Raw genomic sequence first — 23,576 nt, 5'->3', positions numbered from 1 at the left:
AATTGAGGCCTTTGAACTCTGGTGCTGGAGAAGACTCCTGCGAGTCCCTTGGACTGCAAGGCGATCAAACAGGTCAGTCCTAGAGGAGATCAATCCTGACTGCTCTTTAGAAGGCCAGATCCTGAAGCTAAAACTCAAATACTTTGGCCACCTAATGAGAAGGAAGGACTCACTGGAGAAGAGCCTAATGCTGGGAAAGATCGAGGGCAATAGAAGAAGGGGACGACAGAGAATGAGGTGGCTGGATGGAGTCACTGAAGCAGTAGGCGTGAGCTTAAATGGACTCCAGATGATGGTAGAGGACAGGAAGGCCTGGAGGAATGTTGTCCATAGGGTCGCGATGGGTCGGACACGACTTCGCAGCTAACAACAACAACAACTTTCATTACTTTAATACACATTTATTTGGCAGTTTCTGTTTGTAGTTATTGTCTTTCCTCATTTTATACTATATTTCACTTTTCCAGTTAATTCCATTTTAAATGTAGAAATTTGGCTTGTTTTAATAAGGGAATTTCTTATTACAGTAAAATGTGTGCTTCAGGGTTGATGCAGCATTTTTCTATAATTCTGTACTAGGGGCAATTAAATCCAGAGATCTTTCTGCCTAGTATGCCTAGGGCTGGGCTAAAGGCAGAAATCTGTGTAGAAAAGCTGGAGAGGCTAAGAGGCAACAGGAGGTTTAGACTAAGCAGCGGTACCTTACTGGAATTATCTGTCAGGGAGATTTTAAATTACCGCCAAAATCCCTGTTTGTGCCCGTGTGTATGTGGAAATGGAGATGCAGGTGCTAGCGTGAGTGGAGGGAATGTGTACCCATGCATGCATACACCAGTCAGCCATTTCCACGGCCCACTGGCCAAGAGCCTGCAGCCCAGTCCCAGGCCGTTGACCATAGGTTGGGGACCCCTGCTATATAACAAATAGCACGAGCATTTGTTGATGAGAGTAGAAGAAATTGTTCCTTAAGTATTACTTTAGATCTCTTACATTGCTCCATCCCTAAACCAGGCAGGTGTGCTAGTTTCAATGTGAATTCCATTAAACTGTTTATTTTTTTATTGCTAATTACAAACTTGTAAGAAAAGGTAAAATATCTTTCCTTGAAGTCCAGGATTCTATACCATTGTTTAAGGTTTTAAAAAGTAATTATTTTAGGAAGAACTGTGCCCTCATTTATCATTTCAGTTGTTTACTGGATTGTAAGGAACAGGAGAAAATAGCCAAAATTTAGGAAAAGTAACATTCTTCCATGATTCAAGAAAAGTAGGTTAGGATACCAAGTAGTTTTTTAACAGATAACTATGAAACTATATATGCAGACATTGCATAGTAGTTCCAAACAAATTAGAAAAGGACCATTCAGTGAAAAATGACATAGCCAGGCAGAAAACGAACACCAACACACCAATCAAATACATATAAAAGTATGGTGAATATCTGTACTGAACATTGCATATTAGCCCTGCTGATTTCACTGCAAGTAAACTAGTATAGTGGATAATCTCCCAAAGGAATTGTGATGAAGAGACATGAAATTAATTTGGCAGTATGTAAATAGATTGTAGCAAACCCGAAGTGATAAATTTAAAAAGTTTTTTTTTCTTCCAAATGTATTAAAACACAAAAGTATTTTAAATATGACTTGCATGCAACAGTGGCAAGGAAGAATATATTTTTAAAATACTCACTTGATTTCTGGTTGGGTTGAATAAACTTTTAACTGGTACAGATTAGTGTTATTGCCAGGATATCTCTAAAAACAATAAGGAACTCATAAATACATTATACTTTTATATATTGTCTGCATCCAGAGAATATAATGGGCATAGCAGCATAATATGGCCTGATAGGGCACAGATTATTAATTGTTATTCATAGCAAAGAATGTACTGTGAATGAAACCTAACAAAATTTTAATTACAGAATGAGTAAATTATAATACAAAGCAATTATTCCATTCCAGGTGACTAAGCAGAGGTAAATTTATTTTCAGTGCCATTTATCACTTACTTTATGCCTAGACAGTTAATATCAACTGTAATTCTTTTATGCAACGTTAGGATTGTGACAATGGTTAATAACCCCAATAGAAAACTGAAGTTTGATCACAAAATAACAACAATAATAAGGACTCTTACTACTGTTATGTTATATGAAGTATCTGAATTGTTTTCACGAATTTGAAATTTCAAACTGCCCATGTAGAAAACTGAAAAAGAAGGGAGAAAAAAAAACTTTTGCATTAGGAATAATTTTGGTTTAGAAATTAAAACATATATTTTAGAAAAATAAGAAAGCATATATCTTCTCTTTTATTCTTTAGTTTCCTTGTGTGATTATACACTGGTATTCTGTCCTTTGCATAGAAAGAAAGTTTGAGGATAAATACTTCTATATCGTGTTTATCCTGGTTTAGTTGTGACAAACTATAATCTGTTATTATAAGAACCAGCTCTCATGATCACATATCCTCCTTTGTACATTTTCTGTGCAGAGAAGCAAGGCAAGAAGGACCTTTAAATCTAAAACAGAACTGAATCCAAACAACACAATAGTCTATTAAACATATTTGATATCAAGTAAAAAAAAAAATAAAAACCACTAACCTGAGTCTTTACAGATATCAGATAACTTACACACTTTCTTATGTAAAATGTTTGCTCCTACAAAACACGAATAAAAAAGGAGTTTGCATTTTTATATAATCTGTACATTTTTCCTAACTTAAAATAGCTCCTAGCATAGAACCAAAATATGAGTGCTGCATTTGTTATTTTAAAAAATAAGCTAGGTCCAATATTATAAATCCAGCTAAATATATGAATTCCAAACTCAAAAGAATGAAATTGCTTACAAAAAAATAAGAGCAACAGGGAAAATTATGGTATCTTGGCTTACAAAGTTGTCTTTAGATTAAAGATTCTTATTTATACAAAACAAAGTAAGCATGCTGGGATTTAGTTAACACTTGTAAATTTTGGGCAAAATGTGTTAAAATGGAGTCTTAGCAGGGAATGCTTCATGTAGCATAAGATAACTGAGACTCATAACTACAGTACCTGACTTTTTTAAACATTAGCTTCAGTTAGCAGAAGCTCTTATAGGCATAGGAAATCAATATTTATTGGCCCATCTGTTAACATCATATGAATGATTGCAATTTAGATTGTAACATGAACATGTGGTAAACCTAATGAATTAATGACATGAGGTAAAAATGAAATAAAATTTAGACAGACAGAATATTTTTCTGACACTAAGAGATGGAGGACAAAAGAAATAGAACTGAATGGTGGCCTTGTTTTTGCAGATGTTTGCTTTGAACACAATTTCAGCCTATCTACTGATGCATTCATATGCAAAGGAATTAATCTAACTTCATGGCTGATTTAACTGTTTATGATGAAATATCAAAGGATTTAATAAAGGCTGCAAAAGAGATGAGAAGTTCTGAATGCAGAACAGACTTTTATTTGATAACGTGAGTGGATCTGGGAAGAAAATGGACATGAAGTAAAGGAGAATGATATATGGAGTCATTGCAGAAAGAGAAAGACCATATATAAAAGTATTAGAAGACAGAAGAATCCTTCAACAAAAAAATAAATAAATTAAGGAAAGATTAAATTGAAGCTCCCTGGAAAAAAAAGAAAATAATTCTTTTATAAAAAGTCCACAGAAGCATATTAATGTAAAGTATATTTGTATTAAACAAAGTAGAGCAAGGAAATTTATTTTGTTTAGCCCAAAGTACATTAAAGGGAAGTATAAAAAAGATGCTTGGTGGAATGATGAAATGAAATTGATTGTAAATGAGGAAAATTGTATATAAGAAAATGATTCCTCCGTCATGAGAAGCAACCAACTGAGCATTTGGAGCATTTAACAATTTTATTTCCTCCTGACTTTTGGTAGATTTCCTTTATAGCAGATGTCATGAATTTTATTTGTTATGCCATCCTTGTTGCCATGTAATGAGCAAGCAACCTAAACTAATGCATTACCTCTTCTTTTTTCTAAACAGGATTTTCAGACATTGAACTATGCTGTGTCAAAGATTTAAATGCTTCTCTGTTTGTAAATGATACGCTTTTTAAGATGGTTTACCTAATTCCCTGTTGTGGCATTGCCTCTGCCCTGAGATACTCATCTGCTAATTCAACAAGTTTTCTAAAGTCCAATGGTGACCTAGCCCGAGACTGTCTTAACTACATATTCTGTACATGGGAACTCACAATTTCATTTGTTGGTTTGTTCATTCATTCATTCATTCATTCATTCATTCATTCATTCAAGTGATGACATGATGTTCCAATATCTAAAGGTTTATGACAAAAAAGAGGGGTCAACCTATTCTCCAAAGCACCTGAAGGCAGAACAAGATGCCATGGATGGAAACACCAAGGAGAGAAGCAACGTACAACTAAGGAGAAATTTCCTGACAATTAGAACAATTAATAAGTGGAATGGCTCGCCTCCAGAAGTTGTGGATGATCCATCACTGGAGGTTTTTAAGAAGAGATTAGACAACCATTTGTCTGAAATGGTATAGGCCCTAGGGCACAGGTCTGCAACCCGCGGCTCCGGAGCCCCATGCGGCTCTTTCAGCCGTCTCCTGCGGCTCCCAGTCCTCTGCCATGTGCAGTCCAAAAAAAAAAAAGTGGGACTAAAAAAGTTCAACCAATCAATTCAAATATGCAGGGTAGGTGCATATCTCGCCTTGGCTCCACTCTTCAGTCAAACGCTGTTCTACGCATTCGCGCATGTACGCGCATGTGAACACATTTTTTGCGGCTCCCAATTTTTCCTTTTGTGAGGGAACCGGTTCCAAGTGGCTCTTTCACTGTTTCAGGTTGCTGACCCCTGCCCTAGGGTTTCCAGCTTGAGCAGGGGGTTGAACTAGACCTCCAAGGTCCCTTCCAAATCTGTTATTCTGTTATACTGTTATGGAATTTACTAGATTGAGAAGAGGAGGGAGAAGCAAAAAAATATATATAGAGAGAGTGATAAGAGTGGAGACTGGCAAGTGGAAACCAGCTTTTCCAAAGCATCATTTAAACATTTAATAATTGTTCAGCTTCATGGTTGCAAAGTGCTATGCCAATTAACTTTTAATTTGGAAAGGCATGTGGAAGAAAACTTTGTGTTTAAATCCATGTTGTGTGGGCAATCAATACTTGGGAACAGTCCACCTACAACTGCACTTAAATAATTTTAATCTATACTGCAATAAAGATTCTGAATTTACTGAGCTGTGTCTGCCAGTCTATTCTTAACCAATCCGAGAAATTAAGCTACACTGTGAAGTGTTAGGATTTATTGTGATTTATTGTGGAGTCCTAATCAAGGGTTCCTGATATCAAGATGGTTTGAAAAGATAAAAAGAAATGGAGGGATATAGTGAATGGTGTTGGTGTAAACTAAATTTAGTTAAACTGCTTTTTCTTTTCCTTTTCCTATCTTCAGGTATTACAATGTCCACTATCAAAAAAAATTCACTTTCTTATTGACAATTGTTAATGTGTTAAGGAGGGTGGGTGCTTTGGCATATAATATACCAGATTCAACTGTGGTTGAAAAGAATAAAGTATGGATAGTTGATGTGGTAATACCATGGTCCATAGCAAAAAGCCTTGAATAGCAGTTAGTTAGAAAATACATTCATTGGCAAAATTTTCATTTCTTAGTTATAAAAGGCCACACTGCTTTGATCCACACATAGACTAGTGATATATTTTAGAGCATCCTAAGTCTCTTGGGAAAAATTTGATATGAATGAAAATCAACACCAGCTAAAGAACTGGCAGCAGTGAATTCACAATGTTATGTATCATCATCATAATAATAAACATACCATCTATTTTTGAAAAGTCAAGTTCCATTATATTTGTTGTTTCTAAGGAAAAATGAAATGAGTTATAATGTTTAATAAATTATACTGTACATTTCTAGAATTATATAAAATTATACTTTTTGTCATACAATATTTTCATTTACAAGGATATACTAAAATATCATTAATATACAAACATATTTATATATAACATTAATAATATATATTATTAATATATGGTTATTATACTGACATTAATATTAAATGTAGGAATTAAGCTATTTAAGCAGATTGATAAGATATTAAGGAATTTTCTATGGGAAGGGCAATCCTTAGATACACAAAAATGTGGAACGCAACTGTATCAAGAATTATACTGGAAAGAGAACATGATTCTAAATTTATAGTCTTGAACTATGTGTTCACTTGGTGCTTTTGAACTGGCACTTTATTGAATTTAGTCTAATTTATCACTGTCTATTAAGGTTTAATGGTGTGTTTAAATTACTGAGCTGAAAGTTTATTTCATATATTTCACTCATATATTTTTGCTGTTTCCTTTTTCCTTTTTGGGTGTAGTGTATATTTCTGTTTTCCCCTTTTTTCTATTGTTCTTTATGTTGAAAGAATAACAAATTTTTAAAAAGTTCTATCAAGAGACTTGTGGCTTCTTCAAACAATTGTGGTGTACCATCCCAACTTTATAATGGATTGTGATGATTGGCTATTCTGGTAAACACAATGAGCTAGTATAGAGGTGTTCTACCACCATTTTACATTTTCCTTTGGCTTTGGCTGTTTTGCGTGAAGAATATGCCAAACAGAAATTTAGCCTTATGGAGAAAATACCTCTATTAGCATTTTAAAGATCTGCAATTTAATTATTAAGATCTTTCAGACTTTCTTTGTTTTTGCTCAGTTCCAAGAAAAATGTGTGATTATATTTTATTTTCTGTCTTTAAATATCATTTTCTTTCTCCAGATTCCACTGCAATTTCCTTATTACCTCTTGTTCAAAATATTGCACAACTGTGCCATTTACTTTACAATACCTTTGTTTTTTTCTTTCACTTAAGGAGACCCAAATTTATTGACTGAATTGCTGCTTTACAGTAATAATTCAATCAATCTAATTTCATCTCCATTACTCCTTAAGACAGGAATCCCATTATACTAAACAATGTCAGTTATACTGTATATAATTGGGTCTGTTTTATTATAGTTAAATACCAGCCTATCCCTTGGTTAAAATCATATTGATAATGGTTCATCAAGAAAAATGTTGCGCTGAAGCGGCCTGAATATTTCTCTTCCTGAAAGGATAGTTTATAGGATGATTTGGTATTTTGTTTAATTTGGTATTCTATGGTACCATACTGCTTTAAGCCAAACAGTTTTTAATCTATTTCTACTGAAATTAAAAGTGGTACAAGATGTTTTCTACATAATTATAAGCAACTCACTCTTACCTGCAGTATCCAGAGTTCCAACTGAAGACAAATCTAAGAATACAAAAACACAAAAGTTAATACAATAGCAAAAACAGAAGAAAAGTAATAAAAACTAAACCTACTCTATGTCAATTTTTTAAGGAAAATCTTGCCTGTAGCACTGTTAGGAAAGGTGACAAAACTGACAATGGATGAATCTGCTGTAAATAAAGAAACAGTTTTTATTTATTTAAAAAGCAGAAGAATAAAAACAGCCATAATCTTATATTTTTTATAAACTGAAATGTGATTTTTCCAAACTTTCTCATAAGAACTCAGTCATGGTTTAGGGAATAACTCTGTCAACTGAGTACAACAAAAAACTGTGGCAAAAGACAAGGAAAAGTAGAAATGTTACATTAATATTCTTTGTTACTTTAGAAAACAGAACTAGAACCAGTAGGGTCTGGTCTAAACAGTAGGGAAACAGTTTGTTTCAGCTTTAGGACAGGATAGTTGAAAAAGGGATTTCTGGAGCATAGTGATGTTACTGCAGAAGCAAGTTTTTCAATCCCATTTTTGCATTCTGAGGTATTTTTTTACAGGATGAAAATAAAAGCAGAAAGCCAGGAAGGTAAATTGTTTTTTCTATGTCTTTAACAATCCTCAATGGCATGATGTATGGGGAAAAAAACCTCACAAAATGGCCAAATGTTGGCAATGAGAATTGATTTGAGAACTGATTTGCAACTATATAGAAGCCAGTCTATGAGAAGATATTAAAGGTGAAAAGGGAAGCTATTTTTTTCCCAGAGGCCTTGCACTCCCATTCTTATTCTTATTTTTGAAAAACAAAATGGCATAATTTCAGTGGCAGCATACGCTGCTTACCTTAATTTAGGAGAACCTGTTAACAACAGAATTTTGACTGTCCTAGATGATGCTCATCTCTAAAGCAAAGCTTACAAGACTACAAGTAGTCCTTGGCTTACAACAGTTTGTTTAGTGAACGTTCAAACTTACAGCAGCACTGAAAAAAGTGACTTATGACCATTTTTCACATGACTGTTGCAACATCCCCACGGTCATGTAATCAAATTCAGATGCTTGGTAACTGACTTATATTTATGACAGTTGCAGTGTCCTAAGGTCATGTGATTACCTTTTGCAACCTTCTGACAAGCAAAGTTAATGGGGAAGCCAGATTCACTTAACCGTGTTACTAACTTAACAACTGCAGTGATTCACTTAACATTTGTGGCAAAAAAGTCATAAAATGGGGCAAAACTCACTTAACAACTGTCTGACTTAGCAACAGAAATTTTAGCTCAGTTGTGGTCATAAGTCAAGGATTACCTGTATTTAGTTGCAATGTAGATCTTATGCTGATTAAAGGGCCAAATTAAAAGACCTACAATATCTAATATAAATGAATTTTATAAAATATAAGCATATTTGTCAACATATGATCATTTATATGTAGGGAAAAATAGTCTTCCAGACACCCAGAGTCATGTTGTATTTTTCAGATTTCTCTCTAGATATTTATAGAATGCCTAGGGGAAAAGGATAGCAAACCTATAGCCTGTGGGCGCTATACAATCCTGTGGTCTTCTCGTCATGCTCCTGAAATACAGTGGCAATATTCTGCCATATTTAGGCAGAGATCATATTGAAATTATTTTACAATAAATTTGCAACAGTATTTTAATTTCCAATTCCTGGGGCAATGGGGGGGATTGAAAATCCCAGCTTTTTCCTTTTAGATCATTTGGCCTAACCAATTTCACACTATCACTAAGCCAGTTAATGTAATGTCCCATACCCTTTGCATCATTGCTTCACTCATTCATTTCAGCCCTTGGCACTAAACAAAAACCATATGTAGGCATCTGTGAAATATAGCTTGGTAAAGGGCATCAGGTCTCAAAATGGCTTCCAGTATTATTTATAATTTTAAACTGCAACACTTGTTTTGAAGCTGTCTTTCGCAGTACTCTTTTCAAACTTGGATACTGTCCTATCTGTAAACAAATCAATAGTCTACAAGGACAGATTACTTATCTAGGGTCTGTAATCTATGCTCTTCAAGCAGAAATTAGGTCTCCAGTTCAGCTCTATTGAGCTGCTGCGCTATCAGCCCTCTCTACCACTCTATCCTGAAGAAAAAGGGCAGTTTGGACAACCATGGGATCTGGCAGGGTGAGAGCTGTGAACCATAAACACAAAGCTTTCACTGTGTCCCTGCATAACAGATGCAGTGCCCTTGCTGACCTTAATAGGGACACTAAGGAGACAAGTCAAGGTAGTTGTGATGATGATAATTCAAACAAGGAGGGGATCATGGTCCGAGATGAAGAACTTGTTTTGGACAGGGGAAAGTGTGAATCAGGTAATACACATCAGTCACACAAGAAGAGCAAGGCATCCAAAAAGAGAAGCCACCTTCTGGTTGGTGATTCAGTTATAAGGGATGTAAATTTAGGAAAGGATACAGAGGTTTTGAAAGAGGTCAGTGTCTTCCAGGTGCTACTGCCAGTAGGGACAAGAAGCATATTTTTAAGATAGTTAAGATAAGAATGCCAGCACGGACTGTGATGTGGATGCTATTGTATATCTTGGCACTAACGATCTGTCCCAAAAAGATGTACTCTCTGTGCAGAATGATTTCCAGAGCTTGGGGCAGGAACTCAGCAGAATAGGCTGTAGGATCACTTTTTCAGAGGTCTTACCAGTGTATAAGGAGCAAAATGGAAAAGGCCAGCGTATAGCAGAATTTAATATGTGGCTAAAGGAGTGGTGTAAAGGAGAAGGCTTTTGTTATATTAGTCACGATGTCTGCAGCTGGTCCAATGAAAAAATGTACAAAAGAGATGGTTTGCATCCATCAAAGAAAGGGACTGAGTTACGTGGCAATAAATTCACAGATTTTCTGGAGAAATATTTAAACTGAACAACAGGGACAGTGAGTTAATTGATACAGAACATTTCTGTCCCCAGCAATCTAAAAATTATCAGTGCATGTAACTTAGAGGTGTGTGTGGACAAGAATATCAACCTAGCTGTCAAGCAAAATCAAGCTTTTAATAGTGAGTGCCACACCAAGTGCACTAATCAAACAGGTGGTAAGAAAATAGGGTTATGGTTAGGAACTTCAGAATGCTGAATGTATTGAATAGCCTGATATCTGCAAATATCTATACATCTGCTGCTTCCTAACTCAGAAGGCTGCACACAATACAAGTTATAGTTCTGAAAAGCTTTGCTGGCTTTGAAGACTTTGAAGGTATTAAATGTTATATTAAAGGAAAGCTAAGTAAGAGGCAAGAGAGGCAGTGTGGTATAGAGGTTAAGGCACCAGATTTAGAAACCAGAGACTGTGAGCTATAGTCTCACCTTGGGCACAAAGCCAGCTGGATGACTTGGCCCAGTCACTTTCTCTAAGCCCTAGGAAGGAGGCAATGGTAAACTACTTCTGAAAAACCTTACTAAGAAACGCACTGATCAGGCAATCTCCAAGATGTGAATACAATTGAATGGAAGAAAATTTTAAAAAAGATAAAGAATGTGTATATAAGTTTCTTACCTGTTGTGCTTACAGAAAAGTTTCTAAGGTTTGGTGAGATACTTGTATCACTGGCTGTAAAATATAATATATTCTCAGATTAAAATTAAAAGCATTGCATTTAAAAATTGTCCAACAATATTTACATTCCCTACACACCACAAGAGGGCAATACAAAGCTATTTAAACTTATTACAGCTGCAAAGAAAATTCTAATAATTCTGAAGTAATAAATCAGAAAGTATTTTTCCTATCAACTACTCTTTCATGGGCAGAATGCATAGAATAAACTGAATAAAATATTGAAACAACTAATTATATTAAATTTTCTGTTTCTTACATCTATTCATGAGCAAAAAAAACCCAACCTCTCTATGTGACAGGCAAATGACAGTAAATAAACCTGTTAAAGAGCACAGTACATTGGCTCTGTTTAGACAGAATATTAAATTGTAGTTTAGTGTTAGAGAAACAAGGGTAAATAAGCCAGGAGCTCACATGTATTTGTGGCATAAGTGCCTACAGCTGGTTATGGTAATGCCAGTAACGAAACATATCTTGTGACACCATAAAGCAAGCTCTGCACTTTCATACTGTACTTGTGAGGCTTCAGGCAGGTATTTCAGGGGTAGAGTTTGTACGGTGATATTGTGACACATGTTTTGTCATCTGCCTCCCTTGGTGTTTTTTTTTTGGTGTTTTTTTTTTGGATACCCCTAGATTAATGTTTCTCATAGGAGGCTGGGAAATTCTGGAACTTGAAGTCCGTCCATTTTGAAACTGTCAAGAGGTGAGAAACACTGCCCTTGATTGTCAAAAGAGAAGGCTGGAAGTACTTGGTAAACTATAGACCATAGTTTATCTGAACATAAGAAACTGATTAGATAGAACTCTTAATATCTTCTTAAGGGCATTTGATATTATGCATTTCTCCCAGTTTTCTTGATTCAGCAGATACTTTGTCAGTAAACACTACAGCAGGGGTGTCAAACTTGCAACATCACCTGATGTGTAGCAACGTATCGCAACTTTTTTCCCATTGCTGGCAATGGGGTGGGCACGGTTTCACCATGACGCATCCACCCCACAGGCCGGCAGTTTGATACCCCTGCACTAAAGTATAGAAAAATTATAATAACCTCATCTGGGACAGTACCAGCAATTAACACCTGACAGAATGTCTCTTTCTCTAAATTGACCATAATATCTACTTTTAAAAAAACAACAACACTAGATCTAGCATTCTTTTAAAAAATGACTAAACATCTGTTCCAAAACTGCACTAAGTTCATGCATATAAGGAATCCCCAGAGAGATGAATCTGTGGCATTCTGATGTCTAACTTCTTTACCAGCCCAGGCCATGGGCGGCAGGACCCAGTGAATGGCAGGGAGGGGGCATGCCCAATCGCTTTAAGCAACCAATTAAATCTAGGCAAACTTGGTACCTGAGCATATCATCATCAATATTGTCAACCAGGTTTTGCAATTATTTCATATTGCAAGATTTGTGTTGAAACAAGATGGAAAGAACACTAAAATTGGAACAGCTAAAGATGATTTTAGTTTGCCTTCTCAATAGGCTACAGCTGAGTTGAAAGCAATCTCAGATAGATACCTTTTTAAGTACCCCTAGAGAAATATTTAATGCTGCAGTTTGTAAAGTATTTATATATGTTCTCTGAGAATTTCATTTTACTATAATTTATCTGAATCAGACAATTTGAAACTGGTTTGTAATCCTAACTTCCAATGGCACTTCCAATGTGAACATAGTGATTAATAGTTGTTTTAAAGGCACTCCAAAAAAGCTTATCATTTTGTCTTGATAATGTGAGGAGGAGTATGACAGCTCAACCCAACTTATTCTGAGACCAATTTCATTTTGTCCATTATTGTTCAGCAATATATTGGAACAGGGCCACTGACTAATTTATACTAACTGATTTGAAATTGATTGGTTATGATATCATTTGGAATTAGAAAAAGTAAATTCTTAAATGTATGTTTTTAAGATATTATCCGCTAAGATTTTAAGTCCGCTAACTGTCGTGGAAATTATTTTGGTGTAAATATACATAAGATTGCATTCTAATGTCATTTAAGGATATTTTGGTGATATTTACTTTCCACATTTTTATTACTGATGCTCAGGGAACTAAATATTGACATACCAACAGTAATACACTCAAACATAAAAATAGTGAAATAATGCATCAATAAGCTCAGATTTTCAAATGCTTATTTGAGTCATAAAAGGCTTTCAAACTTTTGCAAAATTAGAAAAGCTAGAATCTTTTCTTAGATTTACAAGGTGAAATCAAATGAATGATTGCTAATCATTACTAAACACTAATTTGAAAGAATGCTTAGCTATGCTATTAGTGAAGGAAAACTGCTTTGGATGCACAAGTCTTTACTTTTAAGATACTGGGTGCAAGCCTTAATTCAAGTGATCATCCACTGTTTAAGCATCTTCAGTGAAGGTTGAGAAGAATTTGGTGAGCAGCTTCCTAAAATTTGGAAAGTATCTTGGCACGAACATACCATTAAAAGAAAAAGGATCTACCCAAAATTAATATAACTGAATCCTGTACATATTTACAGACTTTACATACAAAGAGTGCTATGATTGACAATATTCAACTCATTTGTTCTTGCATTCAAGAGCAATTGAAAAGGGCACATGACAATAATGCTGAATAAAATAGTAACAAAGCATTATCACAATTCATATCAGTTTCCCAAAATTTGTTGCCTTAATCTTCCCCAAGTTGTCTGGCTGAAAACCTACCAGTTATCAAGTCTAAGACACTGGAAGAATGTATGATGAAAATTGATTGTATCTATGAATTTATAAACAAATCCAAGTGATAGTTTTTAGCTTATTAGATACAGATGCAAATCTGCAAATCTAAAGATCCAATCTCTGAAGACAAGTTTAAAAAAACAGTTTTCAAGCTGAGCTTGGCTCTTGGTGATTCATGATGTTTTCTTGGCAACACTACTGTTTTTTTCCTTGGGTCCATAATCAAAGTATCTAAACATAATTCCCTTGATGCTGAAAATCCAAGTTTGTTGTAATTTATAGTTTTACATTAGAATTACATCCCATAAAAAGTTCCAGGTACACAGGTTATTTTCTGTAGCTACCAATGAAAGCAAAATCCTTACAAATTCCAGAAGACCTCTGAGGTTCATCCATAACAACTTAACACCTTTTACAATCATGCTGTCAACTCAACAAATGAGCACGGCTGTAGCCATTTTCCATATTCATTTTCAGTTGACACATAGAATGGAGGGAGGGGGGTTGCCAGGTGCTTCGCTAGTCTAAATAAACGTTTATCCCGTGGGAACCAAGGTCATCGGATGCTCCTGAGACTTCAAGCTGGGTGTTGTGTAAAAAGCCCACCAAGAAGATGTATTGGGGAACGTAGTTGCTTGCATAGTTTAGGGGTGGGATTTTTAAAACTTTGTATTGGGGAACTGTTACGTGTGTCTCCATACTTGGTTTCACTTTTGATGTGCCAATACTTTGTAACTAATAAATATGTTCTTTGAGGAATTTCCAAGCCTTGGAGTTCTGCTTTATTTATGTCTGTCTGAACCAAGACATTAAACCAAGTCTCTTAAAACTTCATTTTCTCAGGGTGCTGGGATGGGATGACTCTAGAGAGTCAGTCTGCAGTCCACAGTCCCTCGCTTGAACAACTGAAAGAGAAATTCGGCTGGCTGGAGGTAAAGGATACTATTCCTGTTGCCTAGGAGGTGGGTGCCAAGGAGGAAAATGCCAAGAACTACCCATCTCTTTCCCCCTTCCCCTCGCCGGAGTTCCAGCCCAACTGCTGGGGCTCATGCTGCTTTGCTCTGCCAATCACCAATTTACTCAAAACAGAAAAGGAGGGGGGAAATCCAACTTTGTCAGCCATTGCAATGGTCATTAGAGTGCCAGGCAGCATTCGAAAAACTAGAGACTCTTTGCAGCTGAACCAGTTCTTAAGTATCCTGACCATGGACAACATTCAAGCTGATGCAAGTGACATGGCCATGGGTGCCGTTCTCTTACAAAGAAATAACAGAGGGGAGTTACAACCTTGTGCTTACACTTCCCGGAAATTAACTGACACTGAAAGGTGGACAGTTTGGGAGTAAGAGGCTTTTGCAGTTCATTGAGCATTGCTGACATGGCATCACTTCTTGGAAGAGGGGGAAATACCTTTTGAGGTATGGACTGGTCACAAAAAATTGGAAGCTCTCAAGACCCCCCCATAAATTATCCCCGAAGCAAGTTTGGTGGGCTTAGTACTTCAACTGTTTTAATTTCACTTTAAAATATTTTCCTGGTGGTAAGAACTTTTCGGCTGATGCCTTGTCTAGAATGCCCCAGTTCAAGAGCCACCAAGAGGAATTAATTAATTTCATTATTCCTCTGCCACACTCTGCTTCTCAAATAACAACCAGATCACAGACATACAGACCCCCTGCTGGTCCTGACGATCGCTCACTAAAGGAATTGAAGGAGAAATTAGACACTGATGCCTGGTTTACAGATAACAAATCTATATTAACCTTAAGGGGAGGACTAGCTTGGAAAGATTCTAAGTTATTCCTCACAGATGGCCTCAGACTCCAAGTCATGATGCTAAGCAAGTGGGTCACTTTGGATTTTTAAAAACATTGCATCTGGTATGGAGGCAATTTTGGTGGCCAAGAATGAAAAAGGACATTGAAAGTTATGTTAAGAGTTGTGCCACTTGTGCTACTATGAAGTGGTGTCCTGGAAAACCACCAGGATTATTGCAACAAGTTGCCAATCCCTCTCAGCCTTGGGAGGAGATAGCCATGGATTTTATAGTGGAATTACCTGAGAGCAAGGGAAACACTGTAATATGGACTGCGATTGATCTATTTTCCAAATGGGTGCATTTGCATCTTTGTGACAACCATGATGTGGATGACTGAGAATCTCCATAGATAACTATTCAAAAACTATCATTTGAATTTCTTTTTGTTCCTTCTAACTACAATTACACATGACTAGGGTTTAAGAAAACAACCCAATTCAAAAAGTCCAATCTTTTGATTAATTGCAGCTACACATAATCAGAACTTAAGAAAAATAGGGAGTAAAGTTTTTGTGCTGCTCCTCACATCTAGGCTGGAGGAAAAGCAGAGTATATCAGCCTAAGTTTTGTTATTGTAAATACTAAATTGTAACCAAAACATGCTATCACAATCTTTCCTCTATTTAAATTCAAATGTTTTGGTAAGCCATAATTATTTGACTATAATCTATTAGACAAGCCACATTTCAATAGAATATATTTATAAACACTGAAATCTCACAGTGTGGGATACACACACACACACACACACACACACACACACACACACACACACACACCCTATTCTAACCTAAAAGTCCTGACTACTTAAGAATAGACAAAACTATGCGTAACAAAGACCACAGAGTCAATCTCTCTAGTTAAGTATTTTTAGCAGGAACTTCAACATAAAGAATACATAAGCAAATTTTTAAAAATTAAATTATTTCAGCTTTTCTTTGAGAATTAGCTATATGAACAGTTATGGCTCCTCCTCTATGGCTCCTCCTAGAGTTGTAGCAAATTCTTTCCACCTCTCACCCTTTTGAAATAAATATATTCTGATTTTTAAAAAAAACAACAGAGCGCTATCATGCTTGCAAGTGCTGACTCTTCCATTGCTTGTCCTAGATTTCTAAATCATCCCAGTCCCCAGAACTGGCATCATGGAAAAGTAAGTTATTTTTCCACAGGAAAAGCTACACTTCATGGAGCACAGGCAATCTTGGATCTCCTGTATAATCTCAGAATGACACCTTCAGATTGGAAAATATATTTTTCCTACTGTTACCACAGGCCTAAGGAAAGATTTCCAACAACAACGGCTACAAAAGAATCCAGCTTCAACCCACTTGCCTTGCTTTATGAAAGCCATCAGAACTTTGGAAGTTCACTCCTGTCCTAAATAGGTTTTCTTAAACAAATACCCCATTGAGATGTCACAAACGTTGAATAAAAATAACCACTTATAAGCATTTTGTTCAAATTCTTTTGGTTAATTCTAAACCGTCTTCTTTTCTATAGAACATTTCCATAATGTTCTAATAGTTTTGTTAAGAAAAATTACAAAAACATCCTGCATTTTCTGGGTTTTCTCATCCAAAAGAAATGGAAAACTTCAGGAAGTAGGCATAAACTATGGTATTTTACATGTTATTCTCCCTAAAAATTAGATTATAGATTAACAAAAATATCCCACCATACATTCCAATAATACTATCACTACTCCACTGCTCCCAAAGTTCAAACACCCAAAACAGAACCAGTGTACAATCTGGAGGGTCCTTCTGGAGTCAGCTCCTATTCAAAAAAAAAGATGGATAGGAGAATGTTTTTACAGATTTGTGTTGTGCACCAATCTCATCCTGGACCAATAGGCTCAGCTCATGGTGACCACACAAATGGACTAATGCAGTGCATTTTACATGGGGCTATCTTTGAACAATATCCAGAAGCTACAACTGGTTCAAAATATGGCAGCTCAAGTAATTATCAGCACTGCTTAATCTGCACATGCTACACTTTTGCTCATGAATTGCATTGGTTGCCAGTATGCTTCCAGGTTCAATTCAGAGCGCTGATTATTTCCTACCAGTACCAATGGACCTGGGTATTTGCAGGACTGCCTCTTCCCTGTTCAGTTTACTCATCCAATAGGATGGGAAGAATGATGCTGGAGGAATTCTTAAATTTTGTTGCAGTGTCAGCAATGTTTCATTTATTCATCTCTGAGCTTAGTGTATGTTTTTATCTTTTATTGCAGACTGCTTCAGTCTTCAGAATAAAAGAATAAATCTTTTGTGCTTCATAGTTTAAACTAAGATTCTCTGACAGTCTTATTCATCTATATTTCAAATGGGAAACTTTTTGGTGATCAAGAACCATATTTAATGTTTTTGGGAGAGATTGAAAGTTAAAAAGTGAATGGGGCTTCACCATCCTTATATGGAGGACATTTTCATTAGAGTGTGGGATTCTTATTTAAGTACTTGCATTAGGGCTTACATTGAAGATTTCATGATGTTTTTCACTTTTTACCCTTTTCAAAAGAGTAAGAAATCCTGCAGTCAGTTTTCATCACTCCTGATTAGGAGAACTTCAAGGGCTGCCTTAAATGGGGCACTAATCAGTATTGAACCACGTTTAATAACAAAGAGACTGAAAGAGTGTTAACATCAAACTTATATTCACTATTTATTCCCCTTCATTATAGCTGAATAATTGAAATGATAAATAAAATCATTTCTCAGGCCATTAACATTACACAGGAGGAAAAATAGGGCCTACTTATTTTCCTTCCAGAAATCTTCAACTGCCGTCTACAAGTTGAAGGTAATCTGCAGAAGCCCAGAAGAACTAGTAAAGACTTTGCCTCTGCCTCCTTGGGCACCCTGGAACACTCTTCTGCCATGAAGAAAGGCAACATGTTTTCAGAAAGTTTCCATGCTTCACACCTAGACTGTCAGTATGGTAGATATGAAACCATCTGGCAGAACTGTAGCTAACAGGAGGTATTATGCATCACCTGTTGCAATATATATAAAATGCCTGAAGAAAAGGTTTGATTCTACCTCCTTAGAAGAGCTCAGCAACTGGAAATGATGTAACAATATCTTATTCTACTATTGATAGTATCACAATCTAAATTTGGGGTCTCTATATGGCAAACATTTGTTAAGAACTTCCTCAAATGTTGCAAAAACCAGCATACGATTTAAGGGAAATTGAAGACTTCCAACGATATTCTCAGAATCATACATAGAAATTAAATATAAAACCCTTTAATATGGTGTTTTATATCTCGAAGCATGGGTATAGATATTCTAGGTGACAAAGTTCAGATTTTGTTACATGACACAGTTCTGTCCTGAGCCATCCTGAGCTGTAATAATAAAAAAGAATTTTTAAAATAATTAGGCATAAAATTATTTGTAAATCATTAAATTATCTGTAAATTATGCAATTTATGAATATATGGATTTGGGAGATTATTTCCAGAATCATTTGAAAATGAACATTGTATGTAATGGATGTAAACATAAACAGATGTGTTTGAGTCTAGAAGTAAAGATTTCCGGAAGTCAACTTTCATCTCTGATGACTTTGTACATCTGTCCATGCAGTTTTCCTGACAACACAGAATTACTTTGACACTTCCTTCTTCTGGGGCTTTTATTTTCCTCTTCCAAACTGAAATATCAACTTGGATGGTCAACTCCCATCCAAGGATCAATGGGTCCAACTCCATCTTGGCTGGGTTAGGGGAATTCAGGCAAGGCAAACTAGGTGCTAACTCCTATTGAAACATATCTGACAGACATGCTAATCAGCCTGTCTAATCCTTTACCTTGATATTTCTCCTCAGATATCTGCTCATTGGGATTGCAAAGCTACCTTAGAACCTGCCAAGAAAGAGTTGGACTCACTGATTCTTGGTTGGGATCTAATCTAAATTCTAACTAAATCTGCCCCCACTTCCATGAAGAGGCACTATTCTAAGTAAGTGTGTTTCTGGATGTTATTGATTTTTATAAGGTTTTGAGCATTAGTTGTCCATAAATGTATTCTTTTGTTCTTGCAACTGTTATAATATTCCCCTGCTATTATTTTGTTTTTATGAATATAAAGAATATGGAAAGAATCAAGGGCCCCAGCAACTAGTGAATAAAATATCAGTTATATACCTGTCTACTAGGTGGACATATTCCTTTAAGAATAATTTCAGAAAATTTCTCCATTCTACAAATTCTGATTACCACGAATTGGAAATCATAAAATTCCATGTCTTCAAACACATATTTTAATTAAAGTGAGATTTAAAATCTGTGATAAATTTGCTGGCTGTATTTTCCTCAATACGTAAACCATGAAGCTCATAACCTGAACCATGATCTTGATGAAAATATGTATAAGCAAGTATTAGACCTTTAAATATATTATAAAATATAGACAAATATACTGGTTATGCTTATTATCTTCTGTATAGTTCCTATTTCTGCACCTACTTCCCTTTCCATCTGCTATGCTACCTAGCTTAACCACATCCTCTAACCATACATTTAAAGGGACAATGATTAGAAGAGCAGAGAAAGAAAAACCTTACCTCTGCCAGAAGCCAAAATTAAATGAAGCAACAGGAGACCAAGAGAAACCTTGACGTTTAGTAAGCATTCCCATACTTTCTCCATGAATATATGGCTCACTTTACAGGCTGCCATCCTAAAAGGTACAAGATAAACAATTAGCTACATGTATAAATGAGGAGTTATACAAGCAATCCTCAGCTTACAACCATTTGTTTAATAACAATTCAAAGTTACAATGGCACTGAAAAAAGTGAGTCATGACCATTTTTAACACTTAAGACCATTGCAACATCCCCAAGGTCATGTGATCAAAATTTGATGCTTGGCAACTAGCATGTATTTATGATGGTTGCACTTCCAGGGTCATGTGATCTCCTCTTGTGACTTTCTGAAAAAAAAAGTCAACGGAGAAACCGGATTCGCTTAATAGTTGTGTTACTAACTTAACAACTGCAGTGATTCACTTAACAACTGTGGCAAGAAAAGTCATAAGATGGGGCAAAACTCACTTAACATCTCGCTTAGCAATGAAAATTTTGGGCTCAATTCACATCATAAGTTGAGGACTACTTGTACCAATGTTTTTAGATTATGTTTGATATGTGTAACAGTGATTATGACTCTCTGGAAAACTGCCTATGTTTCATTATCCTGCTCCCTATTATGAACTGCTGGAAAAACATTACCAAACCTTTGTTCAATCACATTGAATAATAATAATAATAATAATAATAATAATAATAATAATAATAATAATAATAATAATAATAATAATAACAACAACAACAACAACAACAACAACAATAATAATAATAATAATAATAATAATAATAATAATAATAATAATAATGCAAAAAGCCACACTGAACTTGAATCAATACTCAATGCAATTCAACTGTTTAGCAGTGATATCAGAATGAACTTTGGACTTGGAAAATGTGCTATATTATCCATGCAACAAGGAAAAATGGGAAAAATAGAAGGAATAGAACTGGGAAATGGAAGTATTGTGAAAGCACTAGCAAAGGATGACGGTTACAAATACCTAGGCATATTGGAAGCAGATAACATCTTGAATGGAAAAGTCAAAGAGTCAACGCAAAAGGAATACATCAGGAGAGTCCGCAAAATACTAAAATCAAAGCTGAATGCTGGAAACATAATTAAAGCCATTAACACATGGGCAGTCCCAGTGATGCGTTACCCAGCTGGAATTATCAACTGGACTTCAACTGAACTGGAAAACTTAGACCAGAAAACGCATAAACCTTTGAATATGCACCATGCTCTACATCCATGAAGTGACATCGACAGGTTGTACCTGCCAAGAAAAATAAGGGGCAGAGGCTATTGCAAATCCACCAAACTGTAGAAGAAGAAAAATGAAGTTTGAATGACTATGTGAATCAAAGGACAGAAAAATTGCTGCAGGCTGTGAAAACAGACAGCATTGTAAAAATAACAGAAACAAATGCAGAATATAAGGGAAAACGGCTGGATGACAGATTAAATAGATGGAAAACCAAAGCTTTGAATGGACAAAGCGTGAAGATCTTGTGGGACTTTCGAATACAGACAGATCGCCATTTGGAACACAACACGACAGATATCGCAGTTGTAGACAACTGAAGTGTACAGCTGATTTATATCGCTGTACCAGGAGATGCCAGAGTCGAAGAAAAAGAACTGTAAAAAATTACAAAATATCGTGACTTGGCCATCAAAACTGCGCGATTATGGATAAAATGCGTAACAGTGATACCCATTGTCATCGGAGCACTGGAAACTTTGTCCAAAAACTTTGCAAAATACATCAAGAAACTGCAGCTTCCTGCAATAACTCCAGCAATGCTACAAAAAACTGCGCTACTTGGAACATCTTGCATTTTAAGGAAGTAACTGGTTGATACCTAGGATGCTGGCAGCAACCCGTGTCAACCATCAGCACCAGTCAATTTGAATGTTCAGTTGACTGAGGTTCATGTTTAATGAATAAAAGATAACAACAACAACAACAACAATAGAGCTGGAAGGGACCTTGGAGGTCTTCTAGTCCAACCCTCTGCTCAGGCAGGAAACCCTATACCATTTCAGTCCAGTCTCTTCTTAAAAACTTCCAGTGTTGGAGCATTCACAACTTCTGGAGGCAGGTTGTTCCAATGATTAATTGTTCTAATTGTCAGGAAGTTTCTCCTTAGTTCTAGGTTGCTTCTCTCCTTGATTAGTTTCCATCTGTTGCTTCTTGTCCTGCTTTCAGGTGCTTTGGAGAATAGCTTGACTCCCTCTTCTTTGTGGCAGCCCCTGAGATATTGGAACACTGCTGTCATGTCACCCCTCATGTCACCCCCCCCTTCTCTTTGTTAGACTAGACATACCCAGTTCCAGCAACCGGTCCTTATATGTTTTAGCCTCCAGTCCCCTGATCATCTCCCTTGCTCTTCTCTGTACTCTTTCTAGAGTCTCAACGTCTCTTGTAAATCATGGTGACCAAAAATGGATGCAGTATTCCAAGTGTGGCCTTGTAATTTATGCAGAACAGCAGTAAACTCAACAAATTGATTGATTCAATATCTGATACAAATGGATTGCATCAAACCCATCCGCACCAGCCACCAGGACATTTATATACTACTCCTTGCAGCTTCTCTGTAACATTTGCCTCCCCCACCCCCACCCCCAAGTACCTGAACTGCAAGGAAGGCAATGAGCTCAAATATTTTTTATTACTTTATCAAAAGATAAAATACAGAAATACAAGAAAAATGAAGATGTAGTGTATGCCTTTAAAGCATACACGGAAATGTCAGCACAGCAGGGGGATGGACAGCTCCAGGCTATAACCGCTTTGGCGGGAAAGCCTGAATAGAGCGAGTCGTTGACAGCCCCAGGGCATGGTCAGCTCTGGCGGGAAGCCAGGGTTTAAATCCATTGGCCACCTGCACTGGCGGGAAGCCCAGGTTTAAATCTATTGGTCACCATTCACCTGGGCAGGTATAAGAGACGCCAGGTAACCCCTTTGCTCCAGCTTCATTTCTGACTCAATAAAGAAATACTACCCAGCTCAAGTGTCCGTCTCTCCGTTCAACCAACCACGCGACTTTGCAGAAGATAATGGAAAAAGGGGAGGAAAGGGGAAAGAAAGAAAAGGGTAGGGGAAAGGGGAAAACAAAAAGAAAAGCACTGACTTCCAACTTCCAAAAGAAAGGTTTAAACTAGGCAAAAGAGACAAAAAGTGCTATGGATCTGATTTTGCGAAAAATGAATTGGAAATCTTACTGTGTGGTAATGATAAACATATTATTGCTAAGGTTTATAAATTGTTATTGAAGTTGAATTTGGAGAATGAGCATGTAAAGCATTGTACGATTCAGTGGGTAAAGAACTTGGATATAATGCTTGAACAATGGGAGAATATGTGGATGAAAGGTTTAAAATTCACATGGAATTATAATTTAAAAGAAAATTTTTATAAGGTGATGCACCGTTGGTATCTAACACCAGACAGATTGTTAAGAATATATAAAGGTATTTCAAATGAATATTGGAAATGTAA

At 36.1% G+C, this 23,576-nt stretch overlaps 1 protein-coding gene across 1 annotated transcript in view; it reads right to left on the bottom strand.

Moving 5' to 3' along the window:
* The window catches only part of ADGRG2 (adhesion G protein-coupled receptor G2), a gene marked incomplete at both ends in the record, with an annotated part of 84,415 nt that overhangs the window by 26,317 nt on the left and 34,522 nt on the right, over nucleotides 1-23,576 (bottom strand). Inside the window, 8 exons of the mRNA XM_081326369.1 lie at nucleotides 1,692-1,756; nucleotides 2,142-2,212; nucleotides 2,610-2,666; nucleotides 5,858-5,899; nucleotides 7,306-7,338; nucleotides 7,440-7,487; nucleotides 10,853-10,906; nucleotides 20,041-20,156. Coding sequence (XP_081182495.1) covers nucleotides 1,692-1,756; nucleotides 2,142-2,212; nucleotides 2,610-2,666; nucleotides 5,858-5,899; nucleotides 7,306-7,338; nucleotides 7,440-7,487; nucleotides 10,853-10,906; nucleotides 20,041-20,156 — 486 coding nt within the window. The remainder of the gene's footprint in view (nucleotides 1-1,691; nucleotides 1,757-2,141; nucleotides 2,213-2,609; nucleotides 2,667-5,857; nucleotides 5,900-7,305; nucleotides 7,339-7,439; nucleotides 7,488-10,852; nucleotides 10,907-20,040; nucleotides 20,157-23,576) is intronic.

The sequence above is a fragment of the Vipera berus genome (genome assembly GCF_964194415.1).
Source record: "Vipera berus genome assembly, chromosome: 4".
In the NCBI taxonomy this organism is placed as follows: domain Eukaryota; kingdom Metazoa; phylum Chordata; class Lepidosauria; order Squamata; family Viperidae; genus Vipera; species Vipera berus.
Note: the sequence above shows the minus strand (reverse complement) of the source record. Positions and strands in the feature narration are given on the sequence as shown.